At 59.4% G+C, this 16,998-nt stretch overlaps 1 protein-coding gene across 7 annotated transcripts in view; it reads right to left on the bottom strand.

Annotated features, from left to right (window-relative positions):
- Positions 1–5,346: 5,346 nt before the first annotated feature.
- Positions 5,347–16,998, bottom strand: part of SARDH (sarcosine dehydrogenase) — a 65,138-nt gene continuing 53,486 nt past the window's right edge. For all 7 annotated transcript variants that reach the window (XM_057547688.1, XM_007194414.2, XM_057547689.1 and 4 more), the window contains 4 exons: positions 12,271–12,433; positions 11,541–11,709; positions 9,194–9,329; positions 5,347–6,761 (listed from right to left, as the gene is read on the bottom strand). In XM_057547688.1, coding sequence (XP_057403671.1) covers positions 6,636–6,761; positions 9,194–9,329; positions 11,541–11,709; positions 12,271–12,433 — 594 coding nt within the window. In that variant the 3' untranslated portion in view covers positions 5,347–6,635. The remainder of the gene's footprint in view (positions 6,762–9,193; positions 9,330–11,540; positions 11,710–12,270; positions 12,434–16,998) is intronic.

Below are 16,998 nucleotides of genomic sequence, written 5' to 3'. Positions count from 1 at the left end.
CTGGCCCCGCGTCCCCAGCCCCGGCTGATGGCGATCTGTGTGGGCACGTGACGGGTGAGAGTGCTGCTTCAATGTGTCCCTGCAAGACTGGCTCACGTGTCGCAGTGGGCGTCTTCCCGGCCGACAGAGGCAGGACAAGCCATTTAGCTAGTCAGAGACTTGCCTGGGGAAACTGCTCCATTGCAGGGTAAAGATATTTTCACCCACCTAAAGGGAAACCCTAACAGCAACTCTCACCACCACCAAAAGATGCGACAGCAAAGATCCAGGCGAGGATCTGGGCGCCGGCCCCTTGGGAAACGGAATTAATAGCCCGGGTCGCTTCTCTCTGCAGTGGGACAGGTGGGATAGAGCAAGCGGGCCCTGGAATCAGACCTGTGTTAGAAGTCCAGCCCCACCTCCCTGACCCTCGGTCTCCTCATCTGTAAAACGGGGCCAGTGCCGTGCGGGTTACTGAGACAATAAAACTCATGCGCAGGGCGGCACCCAGCGACGGCTAATACAGGGTGGTGCTGCCTGGCCAGGCACCCTGTCCCGGGCGGAGCAGAACATGCCTCACGTCTCCTGGGTCAGTCTTCACGTTCCTCCCTCTTAGCTGCCTCTGTTGAAGGCCAAGTTCAGCTCTTGGGTGGTTTCTGCCAGGAGTGACAGATTCAACTCTGTCCAGCCAGTTCAGCAAAACGCTGTACAGCCTCTAGGGGAGGGAGAGGGTGATGGATGGGCCTCCGAGTCCCCCCCCCTCAGCCCCGCCTTACACCCCAACAGCCGTCCGCTAAGCGCTGCCTCTCCTCCTGCCAGCCACTTCATTACAGACGGGACGAACGGGCCCAGGCACCCTGCACTGCATCGTATAAATCATGGCTTCCTGCGCCGTAAGTCACAGGTCGTGATGGCTGTGAAACGCCAGGCCTGACAGAGGCTGCGGGGCAGCCAGCCCTCTGTCATCTTTAGAGCCCCGGACGACAGCGGGGAGAGAGGCCCCTCCCCTCAGGGCACAGCCCTTGGGAGGGCAGCTGGAGCTCGCCCAGCCTCTGGCCCTGGTCTTCTGGCCCAAAAAGACCCCTTCCCTCTGATCATGCCCACCTGCCAGCCCAGACAGGGGTCCCAGTCAGCCCAGAGCTGTGGGAGAGGGTTCGAGGTTGACCCCCGGGCCTCACACCCACCAAGCCCCTCCTGGCCGCCATTGCGTTGTTCCCCAAACACACAGCACGCACTTGGGGCACCCCAGCCTCACCAAGGAGGCAGCTGAGGTTCACAGAGGAGAAGCCCCTCCTCACCCGGGGCCCCTGGAGGATTAGTGGAGATCAGGAATCACACCCAGTTCCAGAACCTTCCGCCACCCACCCTGACACCCTCTCCCCTTCACTCACTGTCGCTCTCAGGCTGCTCACTCTTTTCCTCGTGGGCAGCCTGCGGTTCTCCCCTTATCCCGCCCAGATTATCGCACCCGTGTCACTGATAAGAGTACGTACCCTGGTTCTGTGCTAACCCTCCCACGAACCCACAACGGACTGTTTCTGCTCCCACGGACAGATGGGGAAACTCAGAGATCTAAAGCTAGGTGCTGAGGTCACCCAGAGTGAGCACAGGGCCAGCAAGTGACCCCGGGCCCGTGTGACTGCAAAGCCTGGGCTCGCAACCTCCATTTCCTTGCTTAGGACCCAGGCACTGTCCCTGGGCCTCGTGGGGACTAAGCAAGGACAGCTGGGGGAAATGTTTACTACCTGAAAATAGCCGGTCAGGGTGAGGCTCTACCTTGGCCAGGTCCCTCTGGGCGCTGCCCAGGATCGCCCATCTTCTGAAGGATTGGGGCAGTGGAAGGAGGGCGGTGAGGGTCCAGCAGCCTGGGTTCCCATTCCTCCCTCTGCTGTGTGGCCCTGGCCAATTTACTTCCCTTCTCTGGGCCTCCATCTTCCCGTCTGCCCATGGAGAAGTTTCCCAGCCTCCTGGGGGCAAGAGCTGCGCTGGTGACATGCCCAGAGTCCCAGGCTGAGGTGTGCCCACGCATGCTCAGTGCTGAGAGGGCCTGGGGATGGGTGGTGGGGGCCGTTCCCAGGCTGCAGGCTCCAACGGGAGCAGGTGTGCCTGCCTGAGCCGGTCCCAGGACGCTCCAGGGCTATATTGCCCGGTGGCCGTTAGGCTCATGTGGCTGTTTAAGCTTAATTTTAAATGAATTAAAATGATATAAGATAAAACATTTGGGTTCTCAGTCACACCGGCCACATTTCAAACACTCAATAGCCACGTGTGGCCATGGCTACTGTATGCGCAGCCCGGGTATAGAGCATTTCCACCAACGTGGAAAGTTCCACTGGGCTGCGCTGCACCACGGCCGGGTCCCAGACAGCACCAGCTTAGCTGAGCTGCCTGGGATGGGAGCCACGTGCATCCTCACATCCCAGCCTCCCTCTTGACGGGCCCAGTGGCCCGGCTCTGGACAGAGCAGCTGGACCACCGCAGGGGTGCAGGAATTGTCCACGGAGGCGTTTTGGGCAGGACCAGTCTCCCAGGCTAAGGATGGTCCCTCCTGCTTCGGAAGGTCCAGCCCCTTAGCCCCAGTGCAAAGCATCAGCAGCTTCCTCCATTATGACCACGGACAGGCCTCCAAAAGCCCAGTGGGGACAGGCTCAGGACGGAGATGCTTCGATTCCCCCAACCGTCAAAGGCTCTCTCAGCCCCCGGCCCCCGGCCACCCATCCTGTGGTGCAGATGGAGAAAGAGCCCAGGGGCTCCTGGGGGCTCCTACTGTTCTCTGCTCCATTGCAGCGAAAAACAAAGCTTCTCATTATTGCAAAGAACCCCCGTTGCGTCCCTCTCTGACCCTTCCAAAATGCCCTGAAAACCACGCAGGGTCTCCCGGGGACACGCACGGCTCTATTTTCTCCCGTCTGTCTAGCCCCCCCACCCTCACCCACCCTCAAGCATACACTCCACATTTCCCTGCATTTTCAAGAGGTTCTTGGATGGAAGGCAGCCCACTGTGTCCCATGAATCCTCGGCCAGAAACTTCTGTGTTTGTGGCAGATTCCTAATAAGGACTTGGGGAGCCTTCAGCAGAAGATTCTAGACTAGATCCCAGGAAGCCCTCCCCCTGTGTTGACATCATGGCCCAGGAGGCCTTTGCCTCTGTGTGGGGACCCTCGCCCTCTGTCCCCTCCCCGGTCAGAAACCAAAGCTTTGCCCTGGGCTTGCATCCTGTCCCTCCCTCCTCTGGAGGTGAGAGGAGGGGGAGGGGGAGGGCAGGAGGGGGGAGGCGAGAGGAGAGTTATTTAGGGCCCACGGAGGCAGTTGCTAGGAGATGCCTGGAGAGCTCACGGGGGAGGGGAGGAGTGGCCCAGGCGGAGCCCCGTGTGGGCAGCCGAGGGGAAGTCACCCCCAGACCCGGCCTGGCTCACAGACCCCTAGGTCCAGCGTTTCGGGGGTTAGCGTGTTTGCAGCGGTGGCCTCGGGCGATGAGCCTTTAAACTGGGGAGACCGAAGAATAAAGCTGAGAGGGAACGAAGGCAGAACCAGAACCGGCTCATGCGGGGGGTGTTCTGAGGCCTTCCAGCACTGCCACGGGCCCCTGAGCCCCTGGAGGAACATCGGCAGGCCGCCTGAAAGGCCGCCTGGCACCCCTGGCGACTGCACCCAGCCCCGTGGCCATGCTCGGCGAGGCCCCTCCCAGCCACAGCGTCCACACCTCCCCACGGCCCACTGGCTGCCCCACTGTCTCCCGCTCGTGTAGTGGGGCAAGGACCCTGGGAGGAGTGAGGGTCTTGCCAGGGTCCCAGGGACTCCGCCTGGTGGACCCTCTTCAAGCTCACTCTGCGTGACCCTGAGCCAGATGGCTCAGTGCCTTCCTCTCCAGCAGTGACCTGGGCAGGTCGTTCTGGCCACCCAAGGGAAGCACTTTGTCCCACGGGGTGGGGATGAGCTGGGCGCTCGGCCCATCCAGGCCAGATGGTGCTTCTGTCGGGCAGGGAGGGTCCCCGGCAGGCAGAAGCTCCGCTAGGGCGTCCTCAAGTGGAGGCAGAGCGAGGGAGCCCAGGGGCTGTGCCCCCACTGCCCCCTTGCAGGTGAGGTGGCTGAAGCCCAGATAGGTAAACACTCCCCAGGCCACGTGGCAGGCCAGGCTCACCCCAGGACCTCAGCACGTGACGGGCTTGTCGTCCACAATCACTCAAATCTATCCCCAGCTCCTCTCCTTTGCCGAATGCTTTTGTTGCCCCTCTTACCAGCTGTTCAGGAGGGAGGTGGGCCCCATGCCAGCTCCGTGTATATGAGGTGCCTGGGAATCGAGCGGGCTGCGAGTTGCCAGGGGACTCCACTGCCAGGGCCCTTGGTCCTCACTGAGGAGAGGGGCACCTCGCTCCCGCCAGCCACGCAGAGAGCAGAGGCGGAGTGCCAGCGGCTCTGATGCAAATGCCCTTGCTGGGTGCAGGGGTCTGGGCCCCCTGTGGTCCCTAACCACCTGCCAGGCTGACAGACAGGAGCTAGCGAGAGGGTCGGGGCCTTCACCGTCCTGGGCGCCTGCAGGAGGCTCAGAGCGCCCGGGACGGCTGGAGACGCACGCAGGTTGAGTCTGAGGGCACGGGGGCTGGGGGGGGGGGGCACCCTTCTCCTGTGTCTTGATATGCAGCCAAGCTCAGTACTCAGAGCCACAGGGAGGACCACAGTGCTCGTTCTGTCCAGAAAAGCCTTCCAAAGTAGATGCAACAGGGTGTGTCCGGAATGGGATTAGGAAGGACGGGCTGAGGTCACTGGCTCGGAGGGGAGGGTGGTGTGTTCTAGCCCTAAGCGACCAGGCAGCCTGCTGAGGGCCAGGCCGTGGCCTAGACCTTCCCGAGCTGCGGGATCACGCAGGTGAGCTGGGGGGCGGCCCATGACAGCCTCTCTCATGTCGGTGACCCAGTGCCCTTTCCAGAGGGGCCAGAGCTATTTCTCCCCAGCAGAGGAACAAACACAAACAGGGAGGGCGAGAGTGAACGTTTGTGTTTCTGGGTTCAGCCCCTGAGGAAGGAGTCGGGCTGGAACCTGGGCCTGACCTCCCTCGTCCCAAGCCTCCCCCCCAGGGACGGCTGTGGAATGAACACGTGCACACGCCCCGTCCAGAGGTCCATGGCCAAACCACAGGGCCCGGGGAAGCAGCCCAGGCCATCTGGGAAGCCAGCTACCCTCCTCTCCTCCTCTGGCCCTACGGGGTCCACTCGGGGTTCCCCAGGCCCGTCTGTGAGCGGGGGGAGGGTGGGGGCTGCAGGCGTTCCTTTGCCAGAGGCTTGGGAAAGACAGAGGTCCCCGCCCCCCAGCTTGCGGTCTGGCGAGGGGGCCAAATGATCTCTACAAAGGTCATCCGCAACCCAAACGTCTTCCCACGGCCTTGACTTTATTGGCCTGACCTGTTCCGGCCCCGTCCGCAGTGGGGCTGTGTGGTGTGTGCGCCTCCGAGAGCAGCCTGGGCCCTGCAGGGACTGCCCACTCCTCAGTCACCGCGTGGCTTCCTGCCTGTGTCGGCGGCAGCCTTGTCCTCCGTGTCCCCTGAGCGTCTGCCACCCCTGCTCCCCACGGGGCCGGGCTCGCTGGGGCACAGCCGCGTGGTGCAGCTTTGTGGGAGCTGCCCGGGCCCTGGGCTGGCCCCCATCCCGGCAGGGAGGCAGGGCTCCTCCTGAGGCACGGAGGACAGTTCTGGAAGCCCCACGAAGGGAGCGGGGGACTCACCCCCTTTCAAGGGCCTGTGTGAGGCCCATCCCCAGGGGGCCGGAAGAGTGGGAGACTCAGAGCTCAGTCCTAATCAAAGAGTAAGGACAGAGGCCACCCAGGCAGGAGGATTCTGCCAGGTTCTCACCCAGCAGCCTGCCTTCCTCTCCAGACCTAGAGAGCGAGGGGCTCTCGGGGAAACCAAGGCAGGAGAGGGAGCTTCTGCACAGGTGAGGGAGGGTGCTGCTCTGATATTCTCCCACCCCTGCTTCTGGCACTGATTTCAGGGCTGGGAACTCTCAGGAGGTTTTCCTGTGTGAAGAACTGAGAGGTCAAGGCAGGAAGAGCTTGCTTTCTGGATCCACCCCCCACCCTTCCTGGGATCTGGGAAACAGACCATTCTGCTAACCTTGACCTCAGGGACCGTGCCAGTCTGGCACGCACGCTCTATGCCTTCCCTACTGTGCCTGAGGCAGACAGTACTAATCAATCCCCACACTGTCCCCAGTTCCAGACACACCTTACAACTCTCCAAGGCTGCTCTGGGCGGCCTGCCAGTCAGGGATGGGAACACAGGGTAAAGCTCTCTGCCTCCCTGCTTTGACACAGGCCTTATCGAGTGTTGCCTAAGTGCCTTCTCAGAAGCTCTCAAGGGCTACAGGCATGGTCCCTGAGCCTAAGGGTTACGGGTGGCTTTTTTAGGGTGTGGGTGGACTCGAGACCACCCTTTGGTCAGTGACCACAGAACGGGCCTTCTGGGTCCTCTTTCCACCCTCTCAGTTTGCATCTGTTTGGGGGGGATGGTTCGCAGGCCTCGACTGAGGGCAGGGGGAGCCCAAATTCTGGCCAGGGTCAGCGTCCTGGGGCCCAGGGTGGCAGGGGCCCCTGGGAGTGGACGGTGTGGGACGGGACGGCAGGTCGCTGGCCTCCGGATCGGCTGAGGCCCTGCCCTTGGCCCCTCAGTAGATCCCCTTCATCCTCTTGTTGTCGGGATCGAAGGGAGACTTGAGGTAAGCCTGGGCCGGGTAGGTCACCCCCATCCTCTCCAGGGCGTACTCTCCACTCTTCACGAAGTCCAGCGAGACCTAGTAGCAGAAGAGGAGGGGCCTTGGTCACTCGTTACCCAGTGGGTGCTGGGCTCACGCTACCTGCCTCTTGGGACGGGGCCAGCCGTCTCGGCCTCACATCCCTCCTGCGGGCAAACCCATCGCTGTGTGGAGGGTCTTCCCTGAGCCGAGGAACTGCCCTGAGCAGGTAGATTCCGGGTCCCTGTGCCCCCGAGTTGGACTTGAGCACCTGGGATCCAGCAGAGCCGAGGTCTGGCAGTCAGTGAGATTTCTCCCGCGGGGCAGCACCCCTCCACCCTGGAACTGCAGGTCCCTGGGAACCGGAGCATGGCCTGGACACGCAGGGCAGTGGCGGGCAAAGGCGGAGTGGGCTGGCCCAGCGCGGGACCCTGTTCTCCTGGTGCAGAGAATACACCCAGGGCCGGGCCTCATGGAGGGGTTCTGCTCGGGTTGTTAAATGACCTCTCTCGGCAGCTCAGGGTTGGACGGAAAAAATACCCCAAACAGACGAGGCCTTTTACGTGACCGCAGTGTTGGAACGAAGCGGCTTCTAGACCAGGCTTCTGAGCCGTGGTGGGCACTGGCCGGGCTCAAAGCTCCACGCTGCCCCCACTGGGCCCAGAGGCAGGTGGCAGAGACCACTGGTGCCTTCAGACGTCTGAAGGACTGGCTTGCCCAGAGCTAGGGCGTAGTCCTTACTAATAAACCCCCCGGAGGCCAACAATTCTGCCCCCACATCCAGAGCCTTTCCTTTCAAGGGCAGTTTTCCTATTTTACGAAGGAGTCTTGGTTATCCCGCTGCTGTGCTGGTAAATGTTTAACAACCAGCTCTCAAGGGAGGGGAAGGGGTTGGGGGGTGGGGGAGGCCTGATTGTGGCATTTGCCCATTTCCATGGTAGAAACACACTGGACATCCCTGATGGCGGGGTTGGGAAGAGGTGCACACAGTCGGCTCTTACAAGCCAGCCTGAGCCGGCCCTGGCCCTGCACGGGTCAAACCCGGGTACCCTGGGCCACCTGTCTGGGTAGTGTATAAGTGTTCCTTCCTCGGTCACATTAATTAGAAACCCAACCTGACCAAACAGAAGAAGCAAGAATTATTGTTCTTTGAAAGAAGAGGTGACTAGGCCTGCACCCACCCCTACCCTTGCGTGGGGCAAATGGACACAGAGCTTCAGCTGGGACCCAGGGCTCCACATCTGGGGTGTCAGAGAGTCCTTTGTCACCGCAAATCGTCATCACCAGCCATGGCAACCCCTTCATCACAACTGTGCTTATTAAGGTTCCACTCAGAGCAGAGATCTGCAGCCCTGTGAGGTGGGTGGGAATAATCTATCCCCATTTTACAAATGAGGAAACCGAGGCTCAGAGAGACGCCCTTGTCCAAGGTCGCCAGGCCAGTCCAGGGCAGAGCGCCAAAGCTACTGAGGCCGAGCCTGTGTCCTGAGCCTCCCAGCCCACTGCGGATGCAGCCTTCTCAGACAGCGCCGCAGCCTGGCCCCTTCCCCCTTGGGTCTGCCATCAGGCCTGGCCCGCCCCTGCACCTCTGCCAGGGCTGGTCTGACTCACTCCTCCTGCCCCCTCCATGCTGCTGCTTCCAAGTGCCTCCCCCAACCTGGAGCCTCAGTGGGGGGAGGTGGGGGGCTGCAGCCCAGAGACTGTCGGGGCAGGGGAGGCCGCAAGGCCCAGCTGGCTGGGCATCCCTGCCCCCACGTCAGAGCCTCTCGGGGCCTCTTTCTCCACCGTCAGCGGGCTGGTGCACGACGCCAGGGAAGCAAGCAGGTGAAGCCGTAAAGGTGCCACCGAGGACAATGAGCTCCCCCCACCACTCGCGTCACACCACCCAGCCAGCCCGGCATGAGCGTCACACCCCTCCCAGCACTCAGACCCCTGGAGGCCCTCTAAGGGCCCTCGCTCTGCCCTCACTCCCCTGCCAGTACGGACGGCGGCATCCGTGCTCGGTGGGGGATTATTTGGGTTTACAAATGATTGTTTGGGCAAAATGTTTAGATTTTCTCCACCCAGAACAAGCTGCCCCTTCCGTCTCATTGCCAAGTTTCCCACATGTGCCTGCGCGCGTGTGTGTCTGTGTGCACGTGTGCCAGTACGTGTGCGCACATGCGGGTATACGCGTGTGTACACGGATGTGTGTGCACACAACTGTTTGCACGCACACGGGGTCTCCAGCTCCAGGGAGCAGAGGGGGTTAGCCCTGCCCAGAGCCTCTTCCTGACCAGGAGAAGCTTGGCGCTTCCAAAATCAGATTCTTCCGGAGAGAAAATATGGAAAGAGCTCCGGCTCTGCCCAGGGACACAGCCCCATCAGTCAGTCACCTCACTGTGCTCTGGTCCCCGCACGCCCAGCACACTCGGGGTGGGGGGCAGGGGTGCTGGTGCGGAGCCTGAGAGGACCCGGGGCTCCCGGTGGCAGTGCTGGGGAGTGGGACTCACCGGCCCGCCGCTGGGGTCCCGGATGTAGCCGTAGGCCAGGGTCTTGTCAATGGTGAACCCAAAGTCGGCCCTCCGGACGTGGCCCACCACCTGGCCGTTTCTCCAGATGGCCTCCAGGCCGAACATGGGCACTTTCCTGGAAGAAGCAATAGACGGCTGCGACCCCAGAGCCCCCGGAGGGGAAACTCGTGCGCTTTGCCTGGTCGAGGAGAGAGGGGCCGCGCCCACCAGACCACGGGCTCCACGCCGCAGGGCTGGTCTGCTGTGAGCCCCCGTGCCCAGCGCCTGGCCCCCGGGGATGCCACGGCACAGGCTCCGAGCAAATAAGTGAATGAACAGAAAACACCAGAACCAGGATCTGACTTCCGTGTCTCTAGGGACAGGCCCCACAGATTTGGAAGAGGCCCAACTTGAGATTTCTTTTCCATTTGACTTCTGATCAGTTTAAAACCGTCATACGACTTATTTTACTCGGATGGGTCTCCTTTGTCTACAGTGTGCTGCATCAATTATTAAAAGTGCTTTTTTGTATCACACATAAGGTACGATGCTCGCTGTAAACGTTTTGAAAATTCAAAATAGAAAACGAAGAGAAGATTAAACTACAGTCACAGAAACGCCAGCACCAGATCGTCTGGTGCAGATCTTGGCAGACGTGACCCTCCTGTGCATCGCGCCTGCGAGGACTGTGCGGGGCCCCGGGGAGGCAGCGAGCGCCGCGTGGCCCCGTGGGTCCCCGGGGCGGGTGCTGAGGACCATGCCCGGCAGCGAGAGGGGCACAGCTGGGCCTGGTTACGGTAACTGGAACTGGGTGAACCCTACACTGAGGAAAGGAGCCTGGACAGGGTCCGGGGTGCCGCCCAGTTCAGAGACCAGGAGGAAAAGGTCTGCGCCCCACGGGTCCAGCGGGTGAGGGTGGGACGGAAGGAGGCTTTGTAAGCACGTGCTTGTCTCCTTTGGTCTCACCCAGTCCTACTGGGGCGCCACGTCCATGGCCTCAGAGAGGCCACCTGCCTCGCCCAGGGCCCCAGAGCAAAAGCCGCGGGAGTTCTCCGTGACTCCCGAGCCGGCGCCCGGGCCGGGTCTCTCCTCTGGCCTGGGACCGGCCAGGCCACGGCGCTGGATTCTGCCGCCTGGCAGGGAACCCCCGAGCGGGGCGAGCCGGGCCGTGGCCGGTGCTGTCTGAAGTTGCGGGCGCTTCCTGGAGGGCCAGGCGGCAGAAGGCCTCGGCGGACCCCTGCTCTGTCTGCACCCCAAACCAGAGCTGAGCTGCTCCCCGGGAGATGGACAAGGAATCAGGCGGAGAGGCGGCCTGATGGGAACCCAGGGAGAAGCCGTAGGACGAAGACAACCCCCAGCTCCGCTCTCTCTCCGCCCCCTTCCCCTGGGCACTCTCAACTCCTGCTCTGAAGGTTCCAAATCTGGGAGAAGTGGCACCCTTGACGGCTGGCTGTCAGCTCCAAATCAACGAAGCCCAGAGACGCCCGCCGCCCTGGAGACGGTTGCTACTCAGACTCCGTGTCACGCCATCTATGTCCTCCAGTGCCAGCACCCGGGACCCAGGGACAATGTGGGCTCAGCTCTGAGCACGTAAGGGCGACACACCCAAAAGCCGCCCCGGGGGAGGTGGGGGAGAAGGGATCAGGCCCCTCCACAGGGCTCTCCTTCCACCTCTGCCACGTGCCCGGGCGAGAGCCACTCTGCCCCTTGGCCCCTATGGTCTCCATCTGTAAGTGGGGCTGGTGGCCCCAGCCTGGCCCTTCCCTCCACGGTCCCCCCTCCCAGGCTGTGGGGAGGCTCTAATGAGGACACAGTGGGACGTGGCAGCACGGTGACGGGCAGCCAGCTCGAGGCCCTCGGTCTGGAGCCTCCCACAGAGCTGGCTTGGGTTGGCAAGGCCTTTCACTCTTAAAAGCTGTGTTTGAGGGAATTCCCTGGTGGTCCGGTGGTAAGGACTCTGCGTGTTCACTGCTGAGAGCGTGGGTTCAATCCCCGGTTGGGGAACTAAGGCACTGCCAGCCGCATGGCGTGGCCAAAATAAAATAAAATAAAATAAAACTGCGTCTGATGAGCGCTGCCCTCTTTACTCCCTGCTGACCAGCACCGGTCCCGGGCCTGGTTTGCACCCTGCCCGGCCCTGGCGGGATCTGAGTTTGCAGCGTTGGCTTCGGAGTCAGGCCCGGCATGGACCCAGCCTCCTCACCTGTAACGGGGCTGCGGTGGGAGTTCTGGGAGAGGGTGCCTGGCCCGTGGGGAGCGTCACACCAGGCGGCTCGGGAGGAGGAACCCAGAAGCCTGCTTGTCTGCGGCAGTCACTTCCGGCAGCCCTGGCCCCAGGGGTACTCACTCGTCCACGGTGAAGCCCACCAGGCGCCGGCAGAGGCCCTTGGGCTGCTGCTTCTCCAGGGCCTCGCGCCCCAGGAAGGGGATGGCGGACTTGAGCTTGCAGGTGAAGGCCAAACCCGCTTCCAGGGGGCTGTCGTCAGGCCGCAGGTCGGCGTGCCAGTGCCGGTAGCCTGGGTGGGGAGACGACGGGGTCAGCGCCAGCAGAGGCAGACACACGCCCTTCGCAAGACGCACGTGGGCGCCTGCCCCAGCCCACATGCCCACCCTAGAAACTCCGTGACCTGGGCTTCCTGGGGCGGAGGGCATCCTCGATCGTAGGAGGTCCCCTGGACGAGCCCCCCTCAGCACTGCAGCACCTGTGCCGTCAGGCTGGGGGCCCTGGGGAGGGGGCTGTGAAGGGGCAGCACTGAGGGCCCCTTCCCGCTCCGATGTTCTCCAGCTCTCTCCGGGAAACTTGGCGCTACATCCAAATCCAGCTCTGGCCCCCGCCCGACCCTACCTGGGAGAGCACCCCTCCCCCAAGAGTGCTGGTGTCAGAGATGCCAGCACCGTCCCCGGGCCTGCATGGAGGACCCGGCTTGTGGGGAGTTTGGGGAGACGGCAGAGGTTGGGGAAGGGGGAGCACAGTGGGGCTGGAAGGAGCACGGGGCCAGAGGTGGGGGTAACAGCCTCTCTGCCTCCAGTGAACGTGGCTCAGGCAGCCCACCGTGGTGTCCAGACCCTGCACACACCTTTCTCGATGCTCAGGGAGTCGATGGCCCGGTACCCGGCATTGACGAGGCCGTGCTTGGCCCCTGCTGCCATCACAGCCTGGTACACGGGCAGGCAGGACGGCCTCGGGATGTGCAGCTCCCAGCCCAGCTCCCCAACGAAGGACAGCCTCATGGCCCGGACCTGGGGGACAAGTCACAGCTCAGACGTGGGCCAGGGTCAGACGACTGAGGTCAAGGTCCAGCCACCACTTACTGGGGGACACTTCCTACCGTCACCATTACTAGCCGGCCCTGGGCCCAGGCCACTGGCCTCGGACCCCAAGAAATGGGGTGTCCTGAGGAGAGTCCTCAGGAGGACTCTGGAAATCTTTTTTTTTTTTAAATAAGTTTATTGATTGATTGATTTTTGGCTGCGTTGGGTCTTCGGTACTGCGCACGGGCTTTCTCTTGTTGTGGCGAGCGGGGGCTACTCTTCATTGCGGTGCGTGGGCTTCTCACTGCGGTGGCTTCTCTTGTTGCGGAGCACAGGCTCTAGGCGCGTGGGCTTCAGTAGTTGTGGCACATGGGCTCAGTAGTTGTGGCTCACGGGCTCTAGAGCACAGGCTCAGTAGTTGTGGCACATGGGCTTAGTTGCTCCGTGGCATGTGGGATCTGCCCGGACCAGGGCTCGAACCCGTGTCCCCTGCATTGACAGGCAGATTCTTAACCACTGCACCACCAGGGAAGTCCCTGGAAATCTTTAAAAGGAAGGGGTGTCGTCGTTGGGGGTGGGAGAAAGTGGACATGTGGTTCCCAGGCCACAGCTCTTCTCCTAAGTGACTATAGGAGTGCCCTTGGGCCTCTGTAACCAATGACTACAAACCTGGGGGCTTAAAACCACAGAAGTGTGCTCTCTCCCAGTTCTGGAGGCCCGAAGTCCAAAAGCAAGGTGTGGGCAGGGCCACGCTCCCTCTGGAGGCCACAGGGGAGGGTCCTTCCTGCCTCTTCCGGCTCCTGGAGGCCCCAGGCGCTCCTGGCTGTGTCATCCCGACCTCTGGCTCAGTCTCCTCTGTGTCTGTGTCTCCTTGTCTCCATCAGGACACTTGCCGTTGGGATGAGCCCCACCCTAAGCCAGGATGGTCTCATCCTGAGATCCTTTGCCTTAATCACAACTGCAGAGACCCTATTTCCAAGGTCCCATTCCCAGGTCCAGGGTGGGGACGTGGACGTCTCTTTTGGGGGTCACCATTCAATCACTGCAGTGACTTGGGCAAGCCTCTTGGCCTCCCTTTGTCCTCGATTTCCTTGTCTATAAGTGGAGTCAGGGGCCTGGCTTTGTCTGTCTTAGGAAGCTCTGGTGTGGGTACACGAAGAAGAATGGTGAGTCAGCCGTATGGCTCGTGAGTTGGCGGTGGACGCACTGGGCGGGAGGCGTCGAGAGGGGAACAGCCGGGCGTCGGGCGAGTATTCTGATCGCCCTCTGGTCTGGTGGGCCTCAGTCAAGTACTGGGATCTGAAGACAGACACAGGCTCTGCCCCCCAGGCCTCGAGTCTTAGAAGGACTTAGCCAGAAGCCCAAGACAGCTTTTCGGCTACCAGGCCCTGGGTGGGCACATGCCGGGGAGGAAGGACCCTGATGGGAGGGACGGACCAGGCTGGAATCTTGAGCAGAGTTTGCTCTCTCGGATGGGCCTGCCAGGCAAGTGGAAGCTGGAGCAGATTTGGGAGGGCGGGAACAGGAGAGAAAGGCCGGCTGGTGGGGCTGGAAGGGCTTTGTCATCCGGCTGTGGACATTTGACTGTGGAAGTCGAGGGTTGTGTCCCACGGGCCAGGAAAGGGACCATGGGCCCCCAAACCCCACGGACGTGACAGTGCTGTTTATGGAGTGTCCACGGGCAAAGCTCTTCATGTACGTTGCTTCATCAGACGCTTCTCACCCCACGCGGTGATGGGGACCGCTGTAAAAGATGTCCAGGGGATGATGCAGAAACAGGGGTTTCCTGCCTGGCCCGAGCACACACAGCGCTGACATGGGGACAGCTGGTCTCTGGGCACGTGTGTCCCTCACCACTGTGTACCGGGCCAGCAGCCACATGGAGGCCACAACCAGGATGGGGGGATGCCTGGCCCGGTAGCCTGACTTTTCCTGCACGGCTGGTTTGGTGGCATGTCACTTACACACCCAGCACCTGGCGGCGGCTTCCGGCCTTCGGGCAAATCCTTGAACCCTCAGCGTCCCCATGTGCAAGGCCCAAGCATGGGACTGTCCAGCTCACAAAAGGGCCAGGGAGGGTGCAGCAAGTCACAGAGCTCACGGAGACGGAGGACCTGATCCCATTACTGTTCTGAGCCCAAAGGGCTGCCCAGTGCAGCTCCTGCCAGGATAATATCTGAGCGGAAGGAGAGCGGGGGGCACTCTGCCGACCACGGAACCAGCGCCTTATAAATCTGACACTTCAATCACACTGCCGCCGAGGGGCTGGATTCAGGAAGCTTTTGAAACAGCACAGATTTGCTCTGAGTTGCCATTTGCCCGGGCCTCTCAAAAAACTCAGAATTGACACAGAAAATGTACTGTTGACATTTTCCTGCTCCCCTGCCTTGTCAACGGGCTTCTAATTTTAGACAGCCCACGGAGGAGCTCAGGGCTCAATGCCAATCTCATTTTGAACAGGAAAAAATCATTTTTAAAGCTCACCCATTCACGGCCCCAGGATCGCCGGTCTTATCAGACATACAGCCCCCCAGTTAAGTCAGGCTCTTGAATGAATTCACGGGTGGGATGGAGCTACCCCCAGCCCCCTCCCCAGCTCCCAGGAGCCCGGCGAGGCCAGGAGGCTGGCTGGTCTCCATCATACCCCAGCACGCAGATGGGCTGAATTAATACTTCCTGAGTGAAGGGGGAAAACAGGTGCAGATGGACAGACCTCTGCTTTCTGGCAAAGTGAGGGGAAGGGTTTGGGGATTCCTAGGTGACTTTCTAAGTTGCCAGCATCATTGGTTCTTGAGACATCTCGTGTTTTTTTCTCCACTGAAACAAGTGGAGTTGGGGGAGGTCTCATTTCTTCTGAGAGAGGACACGTACTGAAGGGAAAGGCTGAAAATGAGGACGTCTGGAACATGGGCTCAGGGTCAGCCAGACCCACAGGCTGGCCTCTCCCAGCCTCAGTGTCCCCATCTGATAAATGGGGTGAGCATCAAGTTCATGGGAAGCTGGTGCCTGGCTGACTGTTGATCTGACAGTCAACGTGGGCTTGGATGGACTTTAGAAAGCAAGCCCCAAACTGAGGCCAACTCCCCTTCAAAACAGCCCCACACTGCTCTGGGAACCATGGGCAGTGGATGGGGCCACCGAATTGTGGAAGGTCATCAGGAAGGGCCTTAAACCAGGTTTTGGTTTAAACCCTTTTCAGACCCCAACGACTCCCCCGATACTGTTAGAACCAACAAACCAAGTCAGCAAGGTTGCAGGATATAAAATCAACATGCAAAATCGGCTGCATTTCTATACCCTAACAATGGACAATCTGAGCAGGGAATTAGAAAAATATGTTTACAATCACATCAAAAAAACTAAAATCCCCAGGAAGAAACCTAACCACGGTGGTGAAAGACTTGCACACTGAGAACTATAAAATATTGCCTAAAGAAATGTAAGTTCTTTCATTACACAAATAAGTGGAAAGACATCTTGTGTCCTCAAGATATCAATGCTACCCAAATGATCTACAGATTCAATACAATCTCTATCAAAATCCCAGTGGCATTTTTTTGCAGAAATAGAAAAATTCACCCTAACAGTCATATGGGTGACCTCGAATAGCCAAACAATCTTGGAAAAGGACAAGGCTGAAGGACTCACTTCCTGATTTCAAAAGTTATTACAAAGCTACCACATCAAAACAGCATGGTACGGCATAGATCAGACAAACAAATCAACGGAATAGAAAAGAGAGCCCAGAAATAAACCCTCATGTAAATGCCCAGTGACCTTTAACAAGAGATCCAAGACTGTTCTGTGGGGAAAGGACAGTCTCTTCAACAAATAGTGATGGAAAAACTGAACCTTATCTTACACCATATATAAACAATAACTCAAACTGGATTAAAGACCTAAATGTGAGACCTCAGACTGTAAAACCCCTAGAAGAAAACATAGAGGAAAAATTCGTGACACTGGACTTGGCAGTGATTTCTCGAATATGACACCAAAAGCACAGGCAACAAAAAGCAAAAATAATTAAATGGGACTCCAGCAAATGTAAAAATTTCTGTGCATCAAAGGACACAACCAACAGTGAGAAGGCAAAGTACAGAATGGGAGAAAACATTTACAAATCATGTATCCGATAAAGGGTTAATATCCAGACTATATAAAGAACTCCTACAACTCAACAAAAACAAAACAACCTGATTAAGAAATGCATTAAGAACTTGAATAGACATTTCACCAAAGATGATATACAAATGGCCAACAAGCATATGAAAAGATGGGCAATATCACTAAACATTAGAGAAATGAAAACCACAATGAAATATGATTTCAAACCCATTAGCATGGCTCCTATTTAAAAGAAAACACAGAAAATAATCAGTGTTGGCGAGAATGTGAAGGAATTGGAACACTTGGGCACAGTTGGGGGGAATGTAAAATGGTGTAACTGTTAGGAAAAACAGTATGGTGATTCCTCAAAAAATTAAAAATAGAACTACCATATGTCCAGCAATCCCACTTCTGGGTACATATGCAAAAGAACTGAAGGGTAG

Source organism: Balaenoptera acutorostrata, chromosome 6 (assembly GCF_949987535.1).
Source record: "Balaenoptera acutorostrata chromosome 6, mBalAcu1.1, whole genome shotgun sequence".
NCBI lineage: Eukaryota > Metazoa > Chordata > Mammalia > Artiodactyla > Balaenopteridae > Balaenoptera > Balaenoptera acutorostrata.
Note: the sequence above shows the minus strand (reverse complement) of the source record. Positions and strands in the feature narration are given on the sequence as shown.